The 21242-nt window shown below is 38.4% G+C and overlaps 1 protein-coding gene across 1 annotated transcript in view; it reads left to right on the top strand.

Moving 5' to 3' along the window:
• Positions 1–12620, top strand: part of GUCY1A2 (guanylate cyclase 1, soluble, alpha 2) — a 132047-nt gene extending 119427 nt beyond the window's left edge. The window contains exons 7-8 of the mRNA XM_009081493.1: positions 1097–1251; positions 11715–12620. Coding sequence (XP_009079741.1) covers positions 1097–1251; positions 11715–11922 — 363 coding nt within the window. The 3' untranslated portion in view covers positions 11923–12620. The remainder of the gene's footprint in view (positions 1–1096; positions 1252–11714) is intronic.
• The last annotated feature ends 8622 nt before the right edge of the window (positions 12621–21242 follow it).

Below are 21242 nucleotides of genomic sequence, written 5' to 3'. Positions count from 1 at the left end.
GAATGATTTTTTATTTGTATTTGAGTAAATATGTAGGGGTTGTCAAACAAAAGCACAGTGCAATTAACTGTAAATTAAGTCAAAGGACCATATTGAGTATAGTATTAGTTAAGTCACTCATTCATACCCCATGAGACCCTCAGTTTCAGTAGCTACTTATTTATTTTCTTCACAGTATATATTTTGAAGCAGTCCAGTTGCTATGAGCAAGAGCTCAGAAGTTTTAAATATCTTCTTTTCATTTTTTAATGTTATAAAGTTAACAAGAGAAAAAGACTTTCCTATCTGTGAAAATTATTCTCTTGGCAAACACAATTGAAAGCTAAAATGTGTGCAGACTATATCTCTGTTTGATTATTCACTCTGAAAGAAACTTGGGTGATGACTCTGAGCTTTACAGATCAATGTAATTGCCATGTCTCTGACGGTTACAGGGGATTATTGCTAGAATAGTCACATGGGCTTTTTTAATTTGCTGGGGATTTATTCCTCCTTATTTTGAGCAATACAATTTGATACAATTACTTTAAAATAATTTGTGCCTCAATCTTCAGCATCCTCACTGTTGCAATATCCCTCAACCTGGTAAAGTGAGAAAGACCTTAGACCTTGAAGATTTCAAAAGAAAAATGGGAAGATGAAAAAGTACCATATTCATTCACTCCACTTTACTACTCTTTCTGCCAGTTTGAGAAAAATTGGGCCTTACTTTAAAGCCTGTGGTAGAAGTAGTGGTGAAAATAACCCTCTGTAATGTATCTATTTGTGTAATTTGATCTCTGATATTGCAATAACTCTGAGTGATCCCATCCTATTCTGTTCATGATTCCTGTTTTGACTGTTCTAGTCTCCAGCAAATGTATACAGGAGAAGAAAATAATTTTCATAAAAATATAACCATGTTCTTGTTCTTCTTCTTTTAACTGCATCTGATTTAAGCTAGAGGAATGGTACAACTTCTTTTCTTCCACTTCACTCTACTTTGGTTTATTATTTCTTTGAAAGGGTTGATGTGACTGGCTTGTAAATGTGCTAATGACATTACTGTGGGCAGCACAAGAGAGACAGACTGACATGGATCTCATCTTTTTTCCAGATGAGGATAGGAATTCACTCAGGATCAGTGCTGGCTGGTGTCGTTGGTGTAAGAATGCCACGCTATTGTCTCTTTGGGAACAATGTCACCCTTGCAAGCAAGTTTGAGTCAGGAAGTCACCCACGCCGCATCAATGTTAGTCCCACCACATACCAGTAAGTCCTCTTAGCCTTTTCATACTGTTTTTATTTCAGGGTGTTTTGAGTTTGATCTTATAACATGCTCTGTCCTCAACACATGAACTTAACAGAAAGTCACCAGGGCACCAGGTCAGCTGGAAGGAGGTGTAGCACGGGGGACATTGGTCTTTCCTTTGCAGGTTTGCATGAGAATGCACAAAGAAGTCAGGCAGTGGAGTCAAGGAGGCACAACAGGACAGCCAGCTATTCCTGCGTAAAATAACATGTAACAGAAAAAGTGGAAATATCTCCCAAAACACCTTAGGTTTATGCACTATTTGCAGATTTTGGCTAGGGATTTGGGTTTCATCTGCCTGACACAATTCATGGAAGGAAGCATATTCCCATTGGCTCAAAAGAAAGTCTTTAATTTTGCCAGTAAGGTCAAACTTTCAAAGAGTTTTTATGCTTTCTTGAAGACAAAATTTCTTATTTAGCACTGTAAAGAGACACTTGATAGAAGCATACTCTTAATGTAGTAAAAAAGATTGAAAATGGCAAAGCATTATCCCCAACTCTTTGAAGAAATTATGCAAATAGAGAGAAGGCTTGATTAAATCTGGTTATGAGGAACAGCTCCTAAATAAAAAATGTGTTCCTTATTGCTCAAATTTGACAGCTTGACTATTAGAATTTCTACTGCTTGGATTATGACTGATGTACTCACTTTTTTGGCAGGAGATTTCAATCTTGCTCTTTTTCCAGTGTTCTGTATCTGAAGTAATTTTCTAAAGTAAGGTTTTGCTCAGATTTTGAGACTGTTTCTCTGTAGTAAATATGTACAGTTGCTCAAACAATACTGCTTTTCTTTTTTTTTTCTTATTCAGAACTGTGAATCTCAATTTTTTTTTCCCATACCTATCTATATAAATGAAAGTTTTAAGTGGGATTTGTTCATACGAGAATTGAAGCATCTGGGATGCTAAAATATTAATCAGTCAGAAATTAAAGTTCAAAGAAATTAGACTAGTGCATAAAATGACATTCTTCTGAAAAGCCCATTCACTCAAGATCAGATTTTGAGAATGGAGCAAGTGTAGCAAATTGAACAAGAGGCAGAATAACTGAATACACTTTCTATCATAAAATGAACAGAAATAGATTCATACGGTTGTCTGGTAACATGCAAGAGAAAGACAGACCTAATCTACTATTTGGTATAGAAAACATTTTAATTTAAATAAAAATAAATTCAGTAAATATATAGGAAATTTCTGTTTGAAACTTGTCATTTGAAAAGAAATTGTCTTTGGGACTTGACAGATACAGTGTTCTAGTGGCTTTGGTGCCTGGTCTTCCACTGTGGGATAGGAGAAACCCTCTAAAACATTGTTTGAATAGTCAGTGTAAGATTGTTGGCCAATTATGTCCCAGTTTTTAAAAGTTTCACCGCAGCAGGGCCTTTGATGGTAATTTTATGCAAATGGATGATTGTGTTCTGGCAAAAAAGCCACCAAGGCCCTATGAGAGGGACCTGAACTTTTCTTGTACAGGATCAGTTCTTATAAAGGAATGTTCTCCAGCGTAAGATGGTCTTCAAGATATTCTGAAAGTGCAGTCCATACTTTTTCAGGTTTTAGTGCTTCATGAATGTGGTTCAGGGCTGTGGTTTCTCTCAGAGCTACAGTGTTGCTCATGTTTGTGTCCTTGAGAGTAGAAATTGGTGAGCTAGACAGTTTCATGGAAATATGAATGGTAGTTGTGGGACCAATGATGCACAAAACTCTCTTGTCATGCTGGAGCCAGAGTCACTTTCAGTGTACCAGTGCCAGTTCTGTTGAGTTTGGTTCTGAGTGATATGGCACCTCCTCTGTGAGACACAGATTTGTGGTCATTGTTGAGCAATCTGATCTACTTGAAGATGTCTCTTCTCACTGCTGGAGGAATGACTTAGATGGCTTTGAAAGGTCCCTTCCAACCCAAACTATTCTGTGATTGTATACTTTCTTTTCATCACACTGCTGATAAAGTCTCTTCTGAAAGCTAGTTTGAGGACTTGTATATGGAGTTTGTTAGAAATCTGTGCTTTTATGCTGCCCTTTTTTTGACTTCTACTACATTGTAGCACAGAGATGTCTTCTCTTTGTGTCTCACCTGCACTTGGCTGCACTTGGTCACACCATATCATGGCAAGTCAAATGCTTGTAACCTGGGTTTGGGGAGCATTCTTATTAAGACCTAGATAGCATAATGTAAGTCAGATTTTCTCACCCTGCACATCCTCCAGGTTATATCAAAAAGGGGGCTAAAATTTTTTTAACTTCCCTTTAATCCTAGAAATCCAGTAGAAATAGGACCATTTGTTTCACGATGGCCAAACTTTCATTTTACATGACTTCTTTGCTTATCTTCCAGAAAGGTACAAATTTAGGCTGTTTCTTCAAAAAAGGAAGATAGTATAAAAGTGACTGATGCTGCAGTAATGCTCTAAGGTAAAATTGCAAAACAAAACACAGCAAAATACAGAATTCTTGGTGTCTATGATCTTCCTTATTGTACTCTGTAAACAATCTGCTGTTACGTGCTGAAAAAAATCAGTGATGGATTCAGATTGATTTAAGTGCAAGTAACAGGTCAGACATAGGTAAAGGAAGCAGAAATGGCAAGAAAATAGATGTTTGAATGAGAGGCCATTCATTTTAACCGTTCAAGATGAATGGTTAAAAGCAATGATGATCAGGCTAAGAACATGTTTATAGCATAGGCTTCAGAAATTATGTGAGAAGATAAAATGAATGTGAATGGGGTGATTTAAAAAGGCTATTTCAAACCATACTTTCTGGCCTGGTTGAAAGCTTGAAAACAGACAGGGAAGAAGTCAAGGAATGACATTGCTGACACAGTGGCCATGACAGACTGCAAGTACAAAATACTCCATGGAGCTGAAAGGGATCTAGGAGGTTTGAACATAATATCCTGGTACTATCCAAATAAACAAGTAGTGATCTAATGCATCCATATATACCTTTTCTTAAATATAATTTGCATTAGTATATAGTTTGCTGGGTACAAAAAAAGTGATTCACCACGAACTGAAATGTCTTTATATTGGACTTTATATTCCATTAAATGCTTCTATTTGATCATACTGTACTGCTGTGTACTCAGTATTTTTATTGTCTAAGAAGCAGTGTTTTCTAAAGTCTAAGAAGCAGTGTTTTCCAAAGTAGATAATTCTGCAATCAGTATAAAAATAACAGAATTTTCAATTAAATAAAACCACTGGCATTTATCATTAGGTGTTTGTGTCTACCATGACCCCTGATGAAAATTGTAATACATGTTTTGTGCTTACAAAGCATGAAGATACTGGAAACATGTCCAATACCTATCAGCTTTCATTTTACAGTACAGATTATGCATTATAAAGTGTTATTAGCATTCAAATTATAATCACACTTCAGAATACCTGTTACTGGTTTCAGACACTTCCCTGCAAGCCTGTAATCTGCCTATGTAAGAATTAGAGTCTAAAATTATAAATGCAAGATGTGATGTTTGTTGCCTAGCAGCAGCAGTGAACCTGGGGCAGCCTTGCTCCAGTTACACCTGCCCAGGCAGAGTTTTGCTGTGTGTGAAACAGCACCTTTTACAGAGATGGCCTTTGAATCTGTTGAATCTGAAACCTCACTTCTGTGTGAAATAGCATGTTCTCTTGACTCAGGCAGGTCTTTTGACAGAAAGATCACAGAGCCTTGTTTGCTTTGAATCACTGCACATTGTGAAATGAAATCACTGGAACAGCACTGGTAAAACTTCCAGTGAAACATGTGGAAACTGGAGAGGAAGCAGATGATCCCAGACTGGTCCCTGTTTGAACACGTGGACAGGAAGGAATAGGAAAAGCAACAGCTCAAGGTTTACTTAATTCATCTACATTATCCTGAATTGATTAGAATTACCCTATTTTCCATACTCAGGAAGGAAGCACAATGAGACTTATGAGACTCTTCAGCACAGAAAAGAGATTAAATATTTTTTAATTCTTTGTTTCAGCCTTGAATAGTGATTTTTAATGAGATATTAATATAATATACCCACATTCATCCTGTTCTCCTAATAGTATTGCAATGTAATGCCTTGGGATTTCTAAGCAGTTATCAAAAGCAGGTAAACATAATTGTTGCTATTTGTCAAGTGACTGCTATTTTAAAATGAATTCTTCTTTTCCTCTTCTTTCTACCTCTGATTTTTTCCAGCACATATTTCCCTTGTGTAGAATGTGCTTCTGGCATTAAGTGTTGGGTACAGATACTTTCCATTATCACATGCTGGGCAATACATCTGGGACCTGAGCTTATGTGAAGATGAACAGCCTGTATCCCACATCTTTATCTTGATTTAGGAGAGAGCAACTAAGTGTACCTCCTTTTTGAGCTGGGTGAGGTCACTGTGTGTTCACCTGCTTTAATTGCTCCTTAGCCTTTAAAATTGATTAAAAACTGCAGAATTTGAATAGGTTTTTAATATTTATCTCACAGAAGGTTGTATGGAGGAATTCTTAGGTAATTGAGAAGTATTTATATATTTCTCTCTTTACTGGGATTTTAAATTAAAACTATGCCTTTCTAGAAACTCCTTACAGATGTTTATTTTAATCAAATTCTTTTTCCTGTAGGTTATATCTATATGTATTATTTTTCCTACAGGTTGTATCTGTGTTTTTTTACCTCTTATGGACAAACCAATGGGTTTGCTCTCCAAGATCTTTTTCAGATCATTTTAGATTGTATTGCTGAGCATCTTTAAAAAAAACTGTTTGTTTTTATATTGTTCAATTCACCATGTATGCTTTCAAAAACATTGGTGAACAGGCAATTTAGTTACAGACAGAATGGGAGGACAGTTTATACATGGACATAAAAAAAAATATTTCTGGTCTAATTACAGTACTAAAAGTGCAGTCAAAGTGCACTGGTTTATTCTTGGGTTTCTGTTCCCAGTGTCATCTTCTTCCACCAAGCTGTACCTCCATAGTCACTGTGATTTGTTATTATGGTCCTGAGGTCTCTGCTGTCCAGTTGTGCTTGTACTTCATGACACTATTTTTATTCAAAGTTCTTAGGTAGTTCACTCTACACAGAATAATTCTATGTTAGATCACTGCTCATTAGTTAACAGTGTATGTTACACCACAGTTTCGCGTAGCTAATTTAAAGCTGTGTAGGCAATAGTTATCTGATGGCTACACAACTGCTAAAACTACAAAAAGCTCAAGCCTAGACAAACCCAGGCATGTCCTGAGGCCAGCACCGTTACATCAATACAAAGCCTGAGGCCTTTTACTAATGATGATGCAGTCCTGTGCACTGAGCCCTATTCTCTAATGCCCCAAACAGAGAGCAGAGCCCCAGTATTCTTTCTGCTTAGGTAGGTGAGAATGAAAAGTATTAAAGGTCAGGGATAGACACTCACCTAAGTTGCATCTGGTATATGATATATTCCATTAGAAATCATGGCTTAGTCCTTTCATAATGTAATCACAGTTGATCTGTATGAAGGAGAAGCACCAATACACAAACTCCCATAGTTTAAAAAGCAATAAATACAATGTGAAATTAATTAGATAATGGTCAGATTTCTTTCCAATCTCCTGGTCTTTCTAGCATGTATAGAAACTGAGGGAGAAATTCAAACCCACTAATGTTTAGAACCCCATGCACTGATTTTTGGCATTACAGTAGCAAATTCATGTCTTTATGCAGTGTATTTTATGAGCAGCCTACCAATATTTCTAATGAGTTCTAATTTATTATCTGTGTTCATATGGAAACAAATGAGCTGGGGTATGCTAGCAAACAGATACCCAGCTGGTGAAGTGACAAACACTTGTTGCCATAGAGGAAGGGCTGAGAAATCCAGCAGGAAACAGTCTACTGATAGCATGTTTGGAAAGCCTTTAATTAAATTTTCCTAATTGTATCAATTAATGGGAGGATATGAACAAGGTTAACTACAGGTTTTACAGTACTTTAAGAGTTAGTGCAGAAAGAACCTTTTTTTTTGGTCGGTAGCTATCCCTGCGAAAGGTAACATTAATGGAAGATTGACCTGGCCAATGTACTTACCTTGGTGCATACTGTGTATAGGAAGGCAGTGCATAATGTCCTTTCTTGTAGTGCATTGTATTTCTGCTAGTAATATTGTTCAAATTTTGATCTATACAGACCAGTTTTCCTGAAAAATGTTTACACTGAGGTTCAGTTCTGAGTGGATGCTTTTTAACTTTTATTCAGCAATCCAGTGAAAAGTACAAAAGTGACATCTCTGTGAGATGGAGAGATAAAACACTGATAGTGCTTCCAGTGGGCATCGTGGGAAGCATTCACTCAGTACAGAGGACTTTGTAACAAGTAATTCTGTAGTAACAATTCTTTGTTGGTTCATTTTCTGAATATAGGAACTCACTGATGAATATGTGACTGTTTCTTGCCAAAATAGTATGAAATATAATTACTTGATCATTTCATCTGTGTGAGAAAAGAGCTACAACTTTTAAAAGCCTCTTCAAGGTTCCCACTAAGTGCAGTCCCAATTTTCATTCACACACAGACCTCCTGAATTTTTTTTTCCTAAATGAAGGAACTGAAGATTTAAAAAAAATGGGATAGTTCTAAGATACTGTCTCTTGCTGTCTGAAAGCAACAGCTTTTACACCAGGGAAGGGACAGAACAAGAATTTAAAGAGTTTTGAAATTTTTAAGGTTGGAAGGGAAGGTGTCAGAGTGAATCAACTACAAATCAGTGTTTGAGAAATGCTTCCTCCCCTGAAACAGCAACAAAGAAGACAAACTGAGGGCAGACTTAGTTCCAGGCAATTTATAGGAATTGCTTGTGTACCCTGACCCTCACAATTTCAGCACTGAATTGTAAATTGTATATGCAACCACCTGAATGAAACCCAGAATTTTGAACCTGTGAGTAACCTACTGTAAAAATATCCCTTGCAATAGTGCCCTGAGGGGAAATACACAAGTGATTCAGGAAATACAGCTACGATAAATGCTTTGGGATATTTTCAGACTAGTTACATGCATATTCCTGAACTGCGGAGGTTGTGTAACTTCAGCTTAAACTCTATGAATATGGGTCAGTCTGGGGACATTTCTTGTAGAGTTTAAGCTGCCACATAATTTCCTTAAGGTGAAGAATAAGATTGTGTTCTTGTTGGGAAAGGTGAAGGTTCCGCGCGGGGAAGCAAGCGGCCGACTCCGTGTGGGTGATACAGCAAGCTCCATCTTTATTGTCCGACAGGCTCTTTTTTATACAGTGCAGAAGCAGGCGTACAATTATCCATCACTTTTAATTGGCTAGGCTCTAAAGATGGCATTCAGGTACTCCCCTTACAGCTGCAGCTGTGAGGCTTATCTCCTGCTTTCCCAGGCTTGGGTGCATTCCTAGCTGTTTTTCTCGAACCTGTTTGTTTCACCCTCAAGGACGAGTTACCCCTGCCATCTGCCATCTGCCCAGCTGAGTTACTCCCTATCTATATATAAGTTACTATCTTCAGAGCCTTGCTTGTACACACTGCATTCCCAGGTGCGTTCCCAGGACTGTGTCTGTACGTTCCCAAGGGACTGCGGCCTAGCTCTTTTTGGCCTTCCCCAGGATTATATCCCTGCTCTCTTAGCCATTCTCCAACATGTTCTCAGGGTGGATTTTGCTGCCAGGCTTTCACAACAGGCAATGGGACTTGAGCACAAAGAAATGGTCTGAGGATGGTCCACAAGCTGAGGTAACCAACTAGAACTGGGTGCCACCATCCAGGAAGCTTTCCAGACCAGAAGTTTTTACGCTGGATTGTCCCTTCAGTCAGAGCGGAAATGCAAAAATGGATTGTATGGGATAGAACGGCTTGGTGGGCACCTGGTGTCCAGCCAAGGTCAGCCCAGCACAGTGTGGCTTGGCCTTGCCCTCACAGAGGATGTGCACTGTTCATTCAACTGCTTAGCAGAAATATATTTAGGGGTTCTTCATACCCATGAAAAGGAAGACAAGAAACTTGTCCATCAGCTGGCAATAGCCATCAACTGCTACTGTTGTCTTTTTAACATCATGAGTGGCCTAAATATAAGAGGGAAGTTTGCTGCAGAAAAAACGTCCTCACTGCTAAGCACCGAGAATGTGCAGATAACTTGTTTCTTTAGTGTATACACAAAGCTATAATAAATCAGAAGCAACTTCTGAACCATGATCTCATTCTCAGGCTGGGAAACCAAGTGTCAGGACCAACATCTTTAAGGAATTTGAAGAACCTGTTCTTTAGGAGAATGCTAACAAGACACCATTTTCATCATGATTAAATCTTTATAATAGTATTATTCCATGAGCCAGAAATGCCTTTTTTTTTTCACTTAAAAGCATAAACTAAAGGAAGTAGGATAGAATGTGATCATAAGTAGCTTCCATTAGCATTTGGTAAAGAAGATTTCCTGCCATGCTTGCTTGAGAGCATTTATCCCAATAAATGCCAACTAGACAATTTCTGAGGGTGAAAGCCTGATTCATTCTAACAGGGCTGTGGATCAGGTGTGGATCTGTCACAAGCCACAGTAGTGGAAGAATTTCCAAAGGACTAATTGGTTAGTCATCCATCACTCCTGGAGCATTTCATTGTAACCCACTTACAAGTTATAAAACAAGTGAGAATAAGATCAGTAATTAATATCTTGCACTTTCGTTCTATGAGGAAAATAGTGCAAATATCAACTAATATCAGTGCCAGTCCTAAATTGAATCAAACAATAGATATATATATTACATTTTGGACTTGTGTAACAGTCATTAAAGTTAGATAATGTTAGACTCTGAGAAGGAAAGCATTGATTTTTAGCTAGGTCTTGTGCTCCATACTGAATAGTCAGTTTGAGGAAGAGTGAAAGATTACAGATTTAGCTCCGAAAGTTCAATTATTTCAGCAGTTGTGTGCAGAAGTCTAGTTTGGGAAGAAGGGAAGAGTTATTTCAGTAGTAGCAGTAGTAGTAGTTTTGGAGCAAAAAAATATTTAATGCAAGCATTGCAGAGATGGAAAGAGAGAAGCTTTTCTGTAGAGGCCTCTGCAAACATTCATGCAATTTAGAAAAGATTACAGTATTTTGATCACAAATTTGACAATCTTGAAAATAGATTATAACCTTCAAACCACATCATAAGCAAAGATTGCTGCAGAAGTTCAAAGGCAAAACATTGTTGGATTTATAACCAAGTGATTATTTAAAAGCTGGGAAGAAAATGACTTTATATTTCAATGAGCTCAGACAGATTGCCTCAGCCAAAACCCACGAGAAATACCCAGTAAAGGAAGTGCCATTACATGTGCTGAGAATCCCGGAAGATTCTCCTGCCAAGAGGATTCATTCATTCATTTACTTCCCAGAAATCAGCTTTCCAGACATTAAATAAAAAACTTATTAAAAATCCACTGAAGCTAATAAAGTACTTCCCAATGATGTTTTTGAGCTTTGAATTGACTGAGAGAAAGAATAATTATCTTGGGAGATTTACTATAAACAACTGTACTCATAATTTATCGTTGTCTCAAAACTGCTCTTTTCAACATGTCAAGGGACTGAATACCACTAACTTAATTTGATGGAAACAAAAGTAAATGTAAACAATTATTTTCCTTATTTTACAATTCCAACTAGTTTTAGGGAAGATACTTGACAAAAAGGCCCTAAATTTTCACATCTAGCCATACAGAGATTTCTCCACTATGGAGAAGATGACAAATGGCAGGAGGCATTATATTCAGGTCTGTGATGTTGTACCACTTGAGTAGATGTGCTGGGAGGATTGCTTCATGGCTCCCATGAAACTCTATCCCTTTTTGACCCTGAAAAATTGTCCAGATTAAACTCATGGGTACTTTTGATGAATAGTGTCAGATTTGATTCTGGTTTTTGTTGAAGCTGGTTTTGCTGGGTTTGAACCTAATTTATTAAATACAGTATTAGCAAGTAAGAGAAGTGCACAAACTGATCACCTCACTTTCATCTGTGAGGGCTCCCAAGTACTGCCACCTTCATACCTGATTTCCAGTAGGAGATCTGGTGGTAGCCATCACTGAAGTGTTCATTTCTGCCCAAGTGGCCAAACTGGAGTGTTTTAATTGAGACAGATGATACATTACGGACAATGATTGTTGTGAATTTGGTTCCTTTTCTGGTACATTGTTTTCTGAATGCTTTCAAAGAATTGTTTTTTTGGGGCCATCTCCTCAGCTGATCACGGTCAACAGTGATCCCTGAAGGTGTTGATGATAAGTTAGTAGATATCAGCTAAGGATCGTTACTCAGGGTTTCTTTAGATGCTACATAATCCTGTTAACTCATTTTTTCCTTGGGACTAAATGGGCTCTACCTCTTCCAAAGAGACATTTCTGGACTGTGTTTTACAGGGTTTTTTTATAACCCTCTGTTGTTTGTTTTTTTCCCTAGGCTTTTGAAAAAAGAAGAGCATTTTATTTTTATCCCTCGTTCCCGTGAAGAGCTTCCAGAAAACTTTCCAAAGGAAATTCCTGGGATCTGTTACTTCCTTGAGGTCAGAAGTGGTCAGAAGCCACCAAAACCTTCCGTCACGTCTGCCAGAGTGAGAAAAGTTTCTTACAACATTGGAACCATGTTCCTCCGGGAAACTAGCCTATGAGGCCTGCTGCAGATCAAGGACTCGTCAAAAAAGCACAAGCCCAGAACTGGGTCATGACAGGGGAGTTGGAGGTTCTTTCTATTTCGCTGCCTTGTCCTTAACAGGCAGTAAAAGCTCCATGTAATGTCAGGCAATAATAATTTCAAAAGGTGGGTGGCTGCTGTCAGTAAATAAAGTGGAGATAGGGAAAAAGGTATTAAACAATGTACTTCCACTTCCAGAGGAATTTCTTTCATAAACTTCAGTCTGGCCCCTCTATGGCAAACAAAACAAAACAATGCCCCAACTCTCAAATTAGAGGTTGGTTTTGTTTTGTGCAGAAAGGATGATGGTTCTCTGTAGATTTGCACCAGCTAAGCAGAATTGAGAGTCAGTTCTGATTATGCATTCCTACATTTAATATGTTCTTCAGTAAGGTAATGATGTTTTTTAACTTTATGAACAAGCATTTCATACATATACTGTAGAGCTGTTGTAACCTTCCTGGCAGGAGGACTTATGATTCAATACAAAAATTGTAGGAATTTTACCTATTTTTATACATATTTCACTTTCTGGATAACTGCATTCCACTTACTGTAAGCTGAGTGATCTTACATAGCTTTTCAGAAGAAGATACTGTATATTTCATACATTTTACCTATCAAACCTTATTGTTATATAAGTGGGAAGAAGGCATTTATTGACTTTTTTGGCAACAAAAATATCAACATTTAAAAAACCAAAATAACCCTCTTTGGTAAATCTCTTTACCTGATGTTTATGCTAAAGTTTTAGATGAGCATTGTCTTCTTATTTAAAAAATGTTCAGTATTTGTTCCACAGTGCTGTATGTCCAGTCCTTCTAGGACAATGAAAACAAAGTGCATAAGATCAATGTGTGAACAAACAGAAAAGTTCTCTTCAGTGGGACTTTTTTCCCCTGTAAATTATCAGCCAACCTGATTTTTAGTAGAAGCCCTGAACTTTTTAAAAATCTTTGGCCTTGTGAAAACTTATTCTGAGGAATTCAGCAGATGCTGGAAGCTCTCTGGATCCTGTTTTTCCAAATCTTTTTAATAGGACTTGTGCTCCTCGTCCAGTTTGATTATTGAAAATCCAATCTGTTAGTAATTATTGCTTGTTTGAAAATTTCTTCTGTTGCTGGATTGGCTGGAAGGTCCCCTGCTTTATCTAATGAAGATCAAAAAAACACTGACAATGAGAAGCCAATACTTTCCCAGGTTTAATGCAAATGGCAGTTCAAGATTTAGATTAGTCCATGTCAATTTTCAAAGAAAGGCCAATTCTTTGCTGTTGAAAATTAATATAGTAGTATTGTCTTTAATTAATGCAGTTGAAGCAAGATATATATCTGTCCCTTAATAGGCACATTTTCAGGCATTGTTTATTTCTCAGGTTTTCCTTTTCACAAATAGCAGTCAGTTTTCCTCTGCAGGTGTCCTGCCTTTGAGGTTGTACTGAAGTGGGCCCATGTTGTTCTGCACTTGCAGATTGTTAGGTAAAACTTGTGCAGTGATTCCAAAGTGGCTTTATGTGAGCCTGACCAAAGCTCACTGTAATCAGACCCTCAACGGCACTAGGAGGCAGAAGAGACTCTGCATTTCCCTAATCCAGACCAGAAATGAGTTTTCTTATGGATTTAGAAGTCATAATTAAGGCATCTATTGAAAATAAGTAAAGAACTTTCACCACATGTCCAGATTATCCAGTTAGATCTTTCTGTGGAGGGAATGACAGTAGTGTACGTCTCCCCTTTGATCACTAGCCCATGTGAGTGTGGAACAATTCAGCATGACACTGCTAGCCTGTGCTGAATATGTTTCAGGCTTCCTTTCCATAAAACCTTTCTGGATGAGAAACCTATACAGACTTCAGCACATAGAGGACATCAGAACTTACTATTCAGGGGCAGATTTTATCTTGCCAGAGGAGAGTAGATGCATGGGAATTAGCCCAGAAACTAACTTAAATAGAAATTCACTCACTTTCTAGAGGAACACTGATGTTAAAGATTTCTTCCATTGATATTAGAGCATCCTTGGGATTGGAGGAGTTAATATTTTATCTACCTTGATAAATGACATCTGCAGATCTACAGCCCATCTGAAAAATGACTTAACAAAAAGCATTTGAGCTTGAGGTTGCATAATTTGCATCCAAACTATAGATCTGAGAATTCTTCTGCACAGGATGATGAGTTTTAGCCTACAGCCATTAGTTTGCATATACACAGGATGTAGAATGCTTTTTTTTCCCCCTGGGAGCACCAGTGAGCCAGGCAAGAATCATAAATGGATCAAAGTTCATGTTTCAGCACTGAAAGAGGAACACCACTTCCCAGCTAATAAATCTGTGGGTTTGATGTCATTACCTAGTTCCCTACAGTTAAAATTTTTCAAAGAGCCATCAGTAGATTAAGATTTCATTCTGACTTCACTGGCACATCCTCATTGTTCAGTAGGTGCTGATATCAGAGTACCAATCTCTCTGGCCAAGCTCTTTTTCTCTTCTCACCACCCATAGTCCTGTATGAAGAGAACAAATGTAGAGGTTCAGACCAAAAGCTTGTATCTCAATAACCTTTCTCTGACAGTTGCCAATGGGAAATGCCTAGGTTAATCTGCAGCTGATCTTCATCAATGGAAACATTTTCATAGGAAATGATGGATAAATGATGATGCTGCTAGCAAATTGGAGAAGCAACCTAAACCATTTTGTGTCACCATCCTCTTCCTCTCAGAGACTGTTTATTGAATAAGGAAATTTATAATCACAGAGATCAGTGCAAAAACTGAAAATTGGTGTCAGCATCACCATGGAGACAATGAGAGTGTTTGCAAATGAATCATCTAGCTCCCCAAATTAGAGTAGACATACTGTATAAGAATGTACAGTCTGCTTTTTATAAGCTTGTGTAAAGGTAATGTATCTAGAACTTCAGCACCAATGCTAAGTATTGTGTTACTTGTTTCTGTGTTATGACAAGGGAAGTTAATTAAAAAGTGTGGGATCTCTAGGGACATTTTTCTGTCGGTGTGAGAAAAGTGTAAGACAAATTCTCAGCACTTTTTAACTTAGTAGTTGCATCTCCTGCCTTTAGTATTAGATTGCTAGTCTATTTTGTTGGACACCTTTAGGAAGTTAAATGAAATTTATTATCACGATTGATGCTGTGATGTCAATTAGGTGTTAGTCAGACTTAACATTTCTTCAACACCACTTTTAGTGATAGGGTAAATGTTCTCATTTGCCTGGCACTGTCTTCATAAATAAAAAGGTTCTCAGAATTTTATATATTAGATGATGAGGCAGAGAGGTAAGAGGTGCTGAAATGGATGCAGAAATCACATACTCTTGTTGGAATTTTCTTTTAATATTTTTGTTCCTTTAAAACAGATGATCTTTTTTTCCTCTGAGTAAGACTTTACATACGTTTCTCCACATAGCTGCAAGTAGCCTCATCTGCTGTCTTGCATTTCTGTGTGGAACAAATCCACTCTATCTGAAGAGATTTATTACGTATTGCCTGTACAAGGCCAAGGAAAGATGATGTGACAACCCTAGCTGGGGTCATCAGTCTCTTTGCTGCAAATCTGTTCTGCACAGCTTCCCTCTTCTCCAGGCTCATAGAAACCAGAGACCACGAACTGATCACAGAGGCAGACCCAGTGGCTGGTTTCATGTGCAAAAACCATGAGGTCTAAGTAAACAGTCAACAGTCATTCCCCCAGAGCACTTTTTACAGATCTTGTGTCAAATTTTTCCATCTGCTTGAAGCTCCCCATCACACAGGCTTTTCTATGATGCAGTGTGTAGGGGTCAGGAAGTCAGAGCAAGAAGGAAATAATGATGGAAGTGGTAGAATGGTGGGAAAATTTTGTTCTGCATCACTCTGCCATTCAAAGACAAAAGCCTCTGCATGGGAGAATTGCTGCTAAGCCAGGATTCTCAAAGTGTGGTTTTCTTGCTGGATCCCAAAGGATATTTCTTTTTTAATTCCAGAGACCAAATAGTTATTAACTGTGATTGTGGTTTTGGCTTCACTGCTCATTCCCACATCCAGTTTCAGATCTGAGTCTGTTTAGAAAGTCATTTTGAAGCCTGGAAACATGCCTCTGCAAACAGAAGACCAAAGCTTTTAAAACCTTGGAAATCTTGTATGAGAATTGCCTGTCCTGAAGAAATCTGTGTGGTTGAGCTTTTAGCAGGTCCTACTGCATTTCATGTGTGTGCGTATGCCATTTCACAATGCTATTTCCTCCTGTGCTTACAGTGTTCCTTGCCAGGCCCAACAGCAGGATCAGGCATGTTTAACATCCCTCTTTCATTTTTTCCTATATAGAGCAAGCAGTGTAAAGCCATGACACGTTGCATGCATTTGAAAGTATCGGCACTACACTGAGGCTTAAACTCTGATAATCAATTCACATTGTATATTTCTTGCTCTGAATAGATTCTTCTTCCAGACAATTTAAAAATGAAGGAAAAAAATTGCCCAAAACTGCTGTGTTGAATTGCAAGTGAGTCTGAAACGTGCATCAGTTATTGGAGCAAGTTTAACTGCTGGACAGCTTTCAGATCCTTCAGCTGCCACAAGCTGTCACACTTACATGCTTCATGCAACCTGTCGTGCCGAGAAGGCTGTAATCCAACAGCAGCATTGCAAACTTAGGATATTTTCTGGGTTTTCCTCTTCAAGTCTTGGGCCGCTACTTCACCTCTGCTGAGTGCTCAGAGCTCACAGAGAAGAGCTAATTCCTTGTCCCAATGCAGTCTCAGAACTTCTGCCTTAGTTTCTGGATTCTGGTGATCTTTTGTGAAATTATACATGTGTAGTATTGGAAATAGCAACATGCTTAAATTAGCAGCAAAACAAGAAGCCTAAAAAAGCTTGTCAAACTGAGAAACAGTTGGTTTTCTTCCCTCAAGGTAATACATTATTCATAGCACTGTACTAGGATTGAGGGTGCCAGCGACAGTAGAGGCTGTGGATGAATTGAAGATGCTGAGTGTGCAGAAGATTCAACAGTCAGGAGTTTGTCTTCTGCTGCTGTTCATTGTCTTGCATGCTATGTCCTGCTCTTGGTCAGGCTTCTGCTCTTCAAAAGACCTCCACTTTCCTTCTCTTAATGCCCTGTATGTGACAGAGTGAATAATTCCTATTATTGTTCTTATTAACATATATTGTTGACATGTCTACTTACATCTAAAGAATTACGGGTTGAAGGGTGGACCTTACTCTTGCTTAAAGCAGAGACAAAACTGCTGCAGTGACACAGCAGGCACTCACATCCTTAGAGAGGGAGAAGATCACAGTGGAAATTGTCACTGGTGGATTTGGGTGAAGTCAGTGCATTAACTGTCTGTGGCATGTTTTTAGCTTTCCCAAGCACTAAATTTATCTGTGCAGCTAGGAGTTACTCATTAACAATGTTATTAATTTGCAATGCATGAGCAGGCCTAAAGCAAAAATCTGTAAACTGTTTAACCTCATATACAGGATTGATCTTTTGTGGCTTGGCTGTTAATCATGCAAGAAAGCAAGCAAAATAGTGAATCACAGAATTTTAGGGGTTGGAATGGACCTTACAGATCATGCAGTTCCAACTGCCCCTGCCATGGGCAAGGACACCTCCCACTAGACCAGGTTGCTCAAGGCCTCATCCAGCCTGGCTTTGAACACTGTCTGGGCGGGTGTATCCACTACCTCCCTGGGCAACCTGTGCCAGTGTCTCACCAAAGTAGTAGCTGGGGAATGCAACAATTCAGTCACAGGCAACAGATCATTCACCTCAGCAGATGCTTACTTGTTCCTGTGGCTTGGAAAGGTGGTCCAGGTTAATATCACTGTATCACTATAGCAACAAAATGGCCTCTGAGAAACAGCATGAGGCATCTCAGTCTGCTTCCCTCTGGGCTGGGGTTTTCATTAGAGACGCCAATACAGGACGTGATGCAAAGTGGCAACTTCACTGGCAGCCTTAACAAAAGGATCAGTGGAGGCAGATGTTAAACGAGTTATTTGCTCCAGGAATTTTAGTTTCCAAAAGGTAGAGTGAGGCCGAACGTGCTTTATTTTGGACAAAAAGAGGCGACAGGATTCCCTGGCTAGCAGCAGGGCAGTGTAGTGAAAATGAATGGAGGGACGTGCTGTCTGCCTTGGCTATAGCAGTGCTTTCAGCAGCCTGGCCCCCTTCAGCATTCCAACAATCAAGTTTACTCTGAAGATTGGGGGACTGGTGAGTGCTTCAGGCACTTTGCCCCTCTGCCCTAGCACAGCATGAGGCTGCCTAAATCCTCGAGTGCGCTTAACTTTCTCAGTGGCCACAGATGGCAAACTCAGACAAGCATCTATTTTTTAAGATGGCCAAGATAAGTGAGATTGATCCCACTGAATTACATTCTTTTCAGCCCAGAACTCCTAGACTTGTTGCTTTTCAGTGTTTTGCATTGGCCAGAATAAATTGAATCAAACTAAGTGTCAGAGGGATAGATAAGTGTATTCCAGGATAAATGAAGGTTTGATATGGTAGCTATGGTGACTGTCAAGAACAGGGGCTACTGTCATTCTGCAAATCTCTCCTGGTGTCTGAACTCTTTACATATGATACCAGCACTGCCAATCACAACCCCTGGATGCCATTGGGACTGTGATGTAGAAAAGCTTTTGAGCTTTGAGCTCCTAGCCCAATTATGCAAACCCTCTGTGCCACCTTCACCTGAACTGTATACCAGAATGCCTGCATAAACCCTGTTAGTTACCCTGTAGTAAAGATGGCAATAACATATGTAAATTTTAAAGAGCAGGTTGTTGTTAACATACATTTTTTGTGCTTTTGTGAATTCGTAGGCCCCAAATTAACTTTCCATTAGCAGAAGGTCTCACATAGAGCTACTTGTTTTCTAGGTAATTATTCCCTAGCAATACTCTCTAATGACTACTCTTGAAGCAATAAGTAAAGTCATGCTAATCTCTTCTGTGTAGACTCTTGTAGAACACGTATCACCTTAATAAACCACCTTTTAGCAGAACATTAAATGGCAGAATAACACCCTGACATGTACTGTTTGTCCTTCCAGCTTCTTTCTCAGAGAAGAAGGACATGTAGTGGAATAATTTGATTTTATGAGGTGGTGTCTTTTTGTTAGCTTTCTAAAAATATATGTTGCTACTTAAATAAGGAAGAACAAAATCAGAAGTGTAGATCAGAATTAGAAACTAGTTTTGGTTGTAAACAGAGTATTTGAAAAGACTGCCCACTGAGTAAGACTGGTCCCACATCCTAGAAACAACACTACCAGTAACAGATGTAAAATATACACAGGAATGATAAATATGAGCAATAAAACAGGCAGGTATGCATAATGGATGACTTCTGCTTTATACACAACAGTAAACAGATGTTATAACTGATTAATACCTAGAGAGGGCAACTACTGTTTAATCCATTTTGGCATTTGTTTATTACCATTACACCTCTAAGGTATTATTTTTTCCTTCCCTAATGAGATTGGAACATACTGTTAAATCAATATCAGAGTTTCTGAACTTACTGTGAAAGAAAAATGTTAGGAGCAAATAACTATCAAGGAGTGTTTTTTCAGAAGTGAGCCATGCGTGAGAGAACAGATCATATGGAAAAGAAAAAGGAGGTACTAACAGGTATATTTATTTTAGAGGTTTCGATGGCATTTCTGGTTGATTGAAATAATTCAGTAACTGTATAGTTAAAGCACAGCAGCCCAGTTCAGATTATTTGCATTTGCTAAGAAGGAGGAGGTCACATAAGGGACATACTTCTCAATCCCATTTTGTCTGCTTAAACACAACCTCTTTCTGAAGGTTGAACGTAAGGTTCCAGAATGACCCTGAGGTTCTGAGTGCCTAAATAAGTTTTGGAAATGTGGGTTATAGATCCATATAATTTATGTTTTTTTGAAATTTTGTTCATGATGGTGTAGGAAAGCAAATTCAAAGTATCAAACCAGCAGAAAAGATGCATTTTCCTAGTGCTAACCTGTGCTGGATGATGAAATGTGGAATTGTTTCTAATCTGTGCAGTTTTTTACACCTTTTTGCGAGGTCATGCTTCCAGATGTGTTGCTGTGAATGTATGAATGTTCAGATCTTCAGTGGGGATGGGGCTCGTTACCCACCTTTAAAATCTGCTGAGGAATCCTAAAGGAGGAAGCACTGTTCAGTCAACTCCATCTAATTTAGCTCATCTACTGAGGGACTGTCAAGTGAGTCTAAGATTTGCTTTCTTGTTACATCTCTCAGTTAATGCTTGTCAGTGTTTAAGTGTGTAAACAATCCTCACTGGAAACTTCTCATAGGTTCTGCAAGTGTATAGGTAAGAAGCTAACAGAGGCAAAGCATGTGAAGTGAAGTATGTGTGTAGGAGAGAGAAGTTGTACATAGACATGCTGATGATTTTAGCTTTCATCTATTTGGAAGCTAGACAACCCAGAGATTATTCACACAAAATGCAAGAAAGTACTGTACATAATGTCATGAACTCTCAAGGCATTAGAATGAATTTTAGAGTCCATAATCCTTAGAGTTTTAGTAGAAATGCAGTATTTTTGAGTTTTGTATTTTAAATAATAGTTGAATCTCTATTTGCAGAGAAAAATTGTGGGGGAAAAAGAAAGTCTAAAAAGTGTAAATGCAAAATGCAAATAATGTCCTGCTTTTTCATATTATTTGACTTTTATGGAGGTAGGGCTCAGAAGTCCTCTGTGAGTTTCAATATTGAATGCAAAACTAGATGTGAAACAGTGCAAGTGAGGTACTTTGCCAACTGCTAGAAATTTTGAGGTGGTAATAAGAATGTCTTTTAGAAAGTATGTAGGGATAAATGTTAGCGCTTCTAAAAAATGGAAGGGCTTTTGCTTTGTAAGTGGATACTGTTTAGAAATGCCTAAACTGAAAGAAAGCTTGGAATACTGTTGTATGATAATAAGATACATAGTCTGTGAGATAATCCAGAGTTCACACCATTCCTTCAGAAACAATCCTATATATGGAGTTTTTAAATGCACATTCAACCCGGAGCCGTCTGTAGTTAATTTCAAAGAAAGCAGTATTTCACCAAGCACCTTCTGCAAAAATGCCAAGCAGCTCATGTTAGGTAAGGCCCAGATGTAACTCAGTTGATTTAGAGTGTATTAAGAGATTCAGTGCATCCCAAAGCAAGGCTTTAAATGTGCTTACTGATGGGACAGCATTTTGCCTTTTACTTGAAGTCTAAGCCAAGTCCATTCTAGACAAAATTCCCATCCTAATACATGACATTTATATTGCCTCACTGGAA

The sequence above is a fragment of the Acanthisitta chloris genome, unplaced genomic scaffold, assembly GCF_000695815.1.
Source record: "Acanthisitta chloris isolate BGI_N310 unplaced genomic scaffold, ASM69581v1 scaffold4389, whole genome shotgun sequence".
Lineage (NCBI taxonomy): Eukaryota > Metazoa > Chordata > Aves > Passeriformes > Acanthisittidae > Acanthisitta > Acanthisitta chloris.
This window is presented reverse-complemented; position numbering and strand designations above follow the sequence as displayed.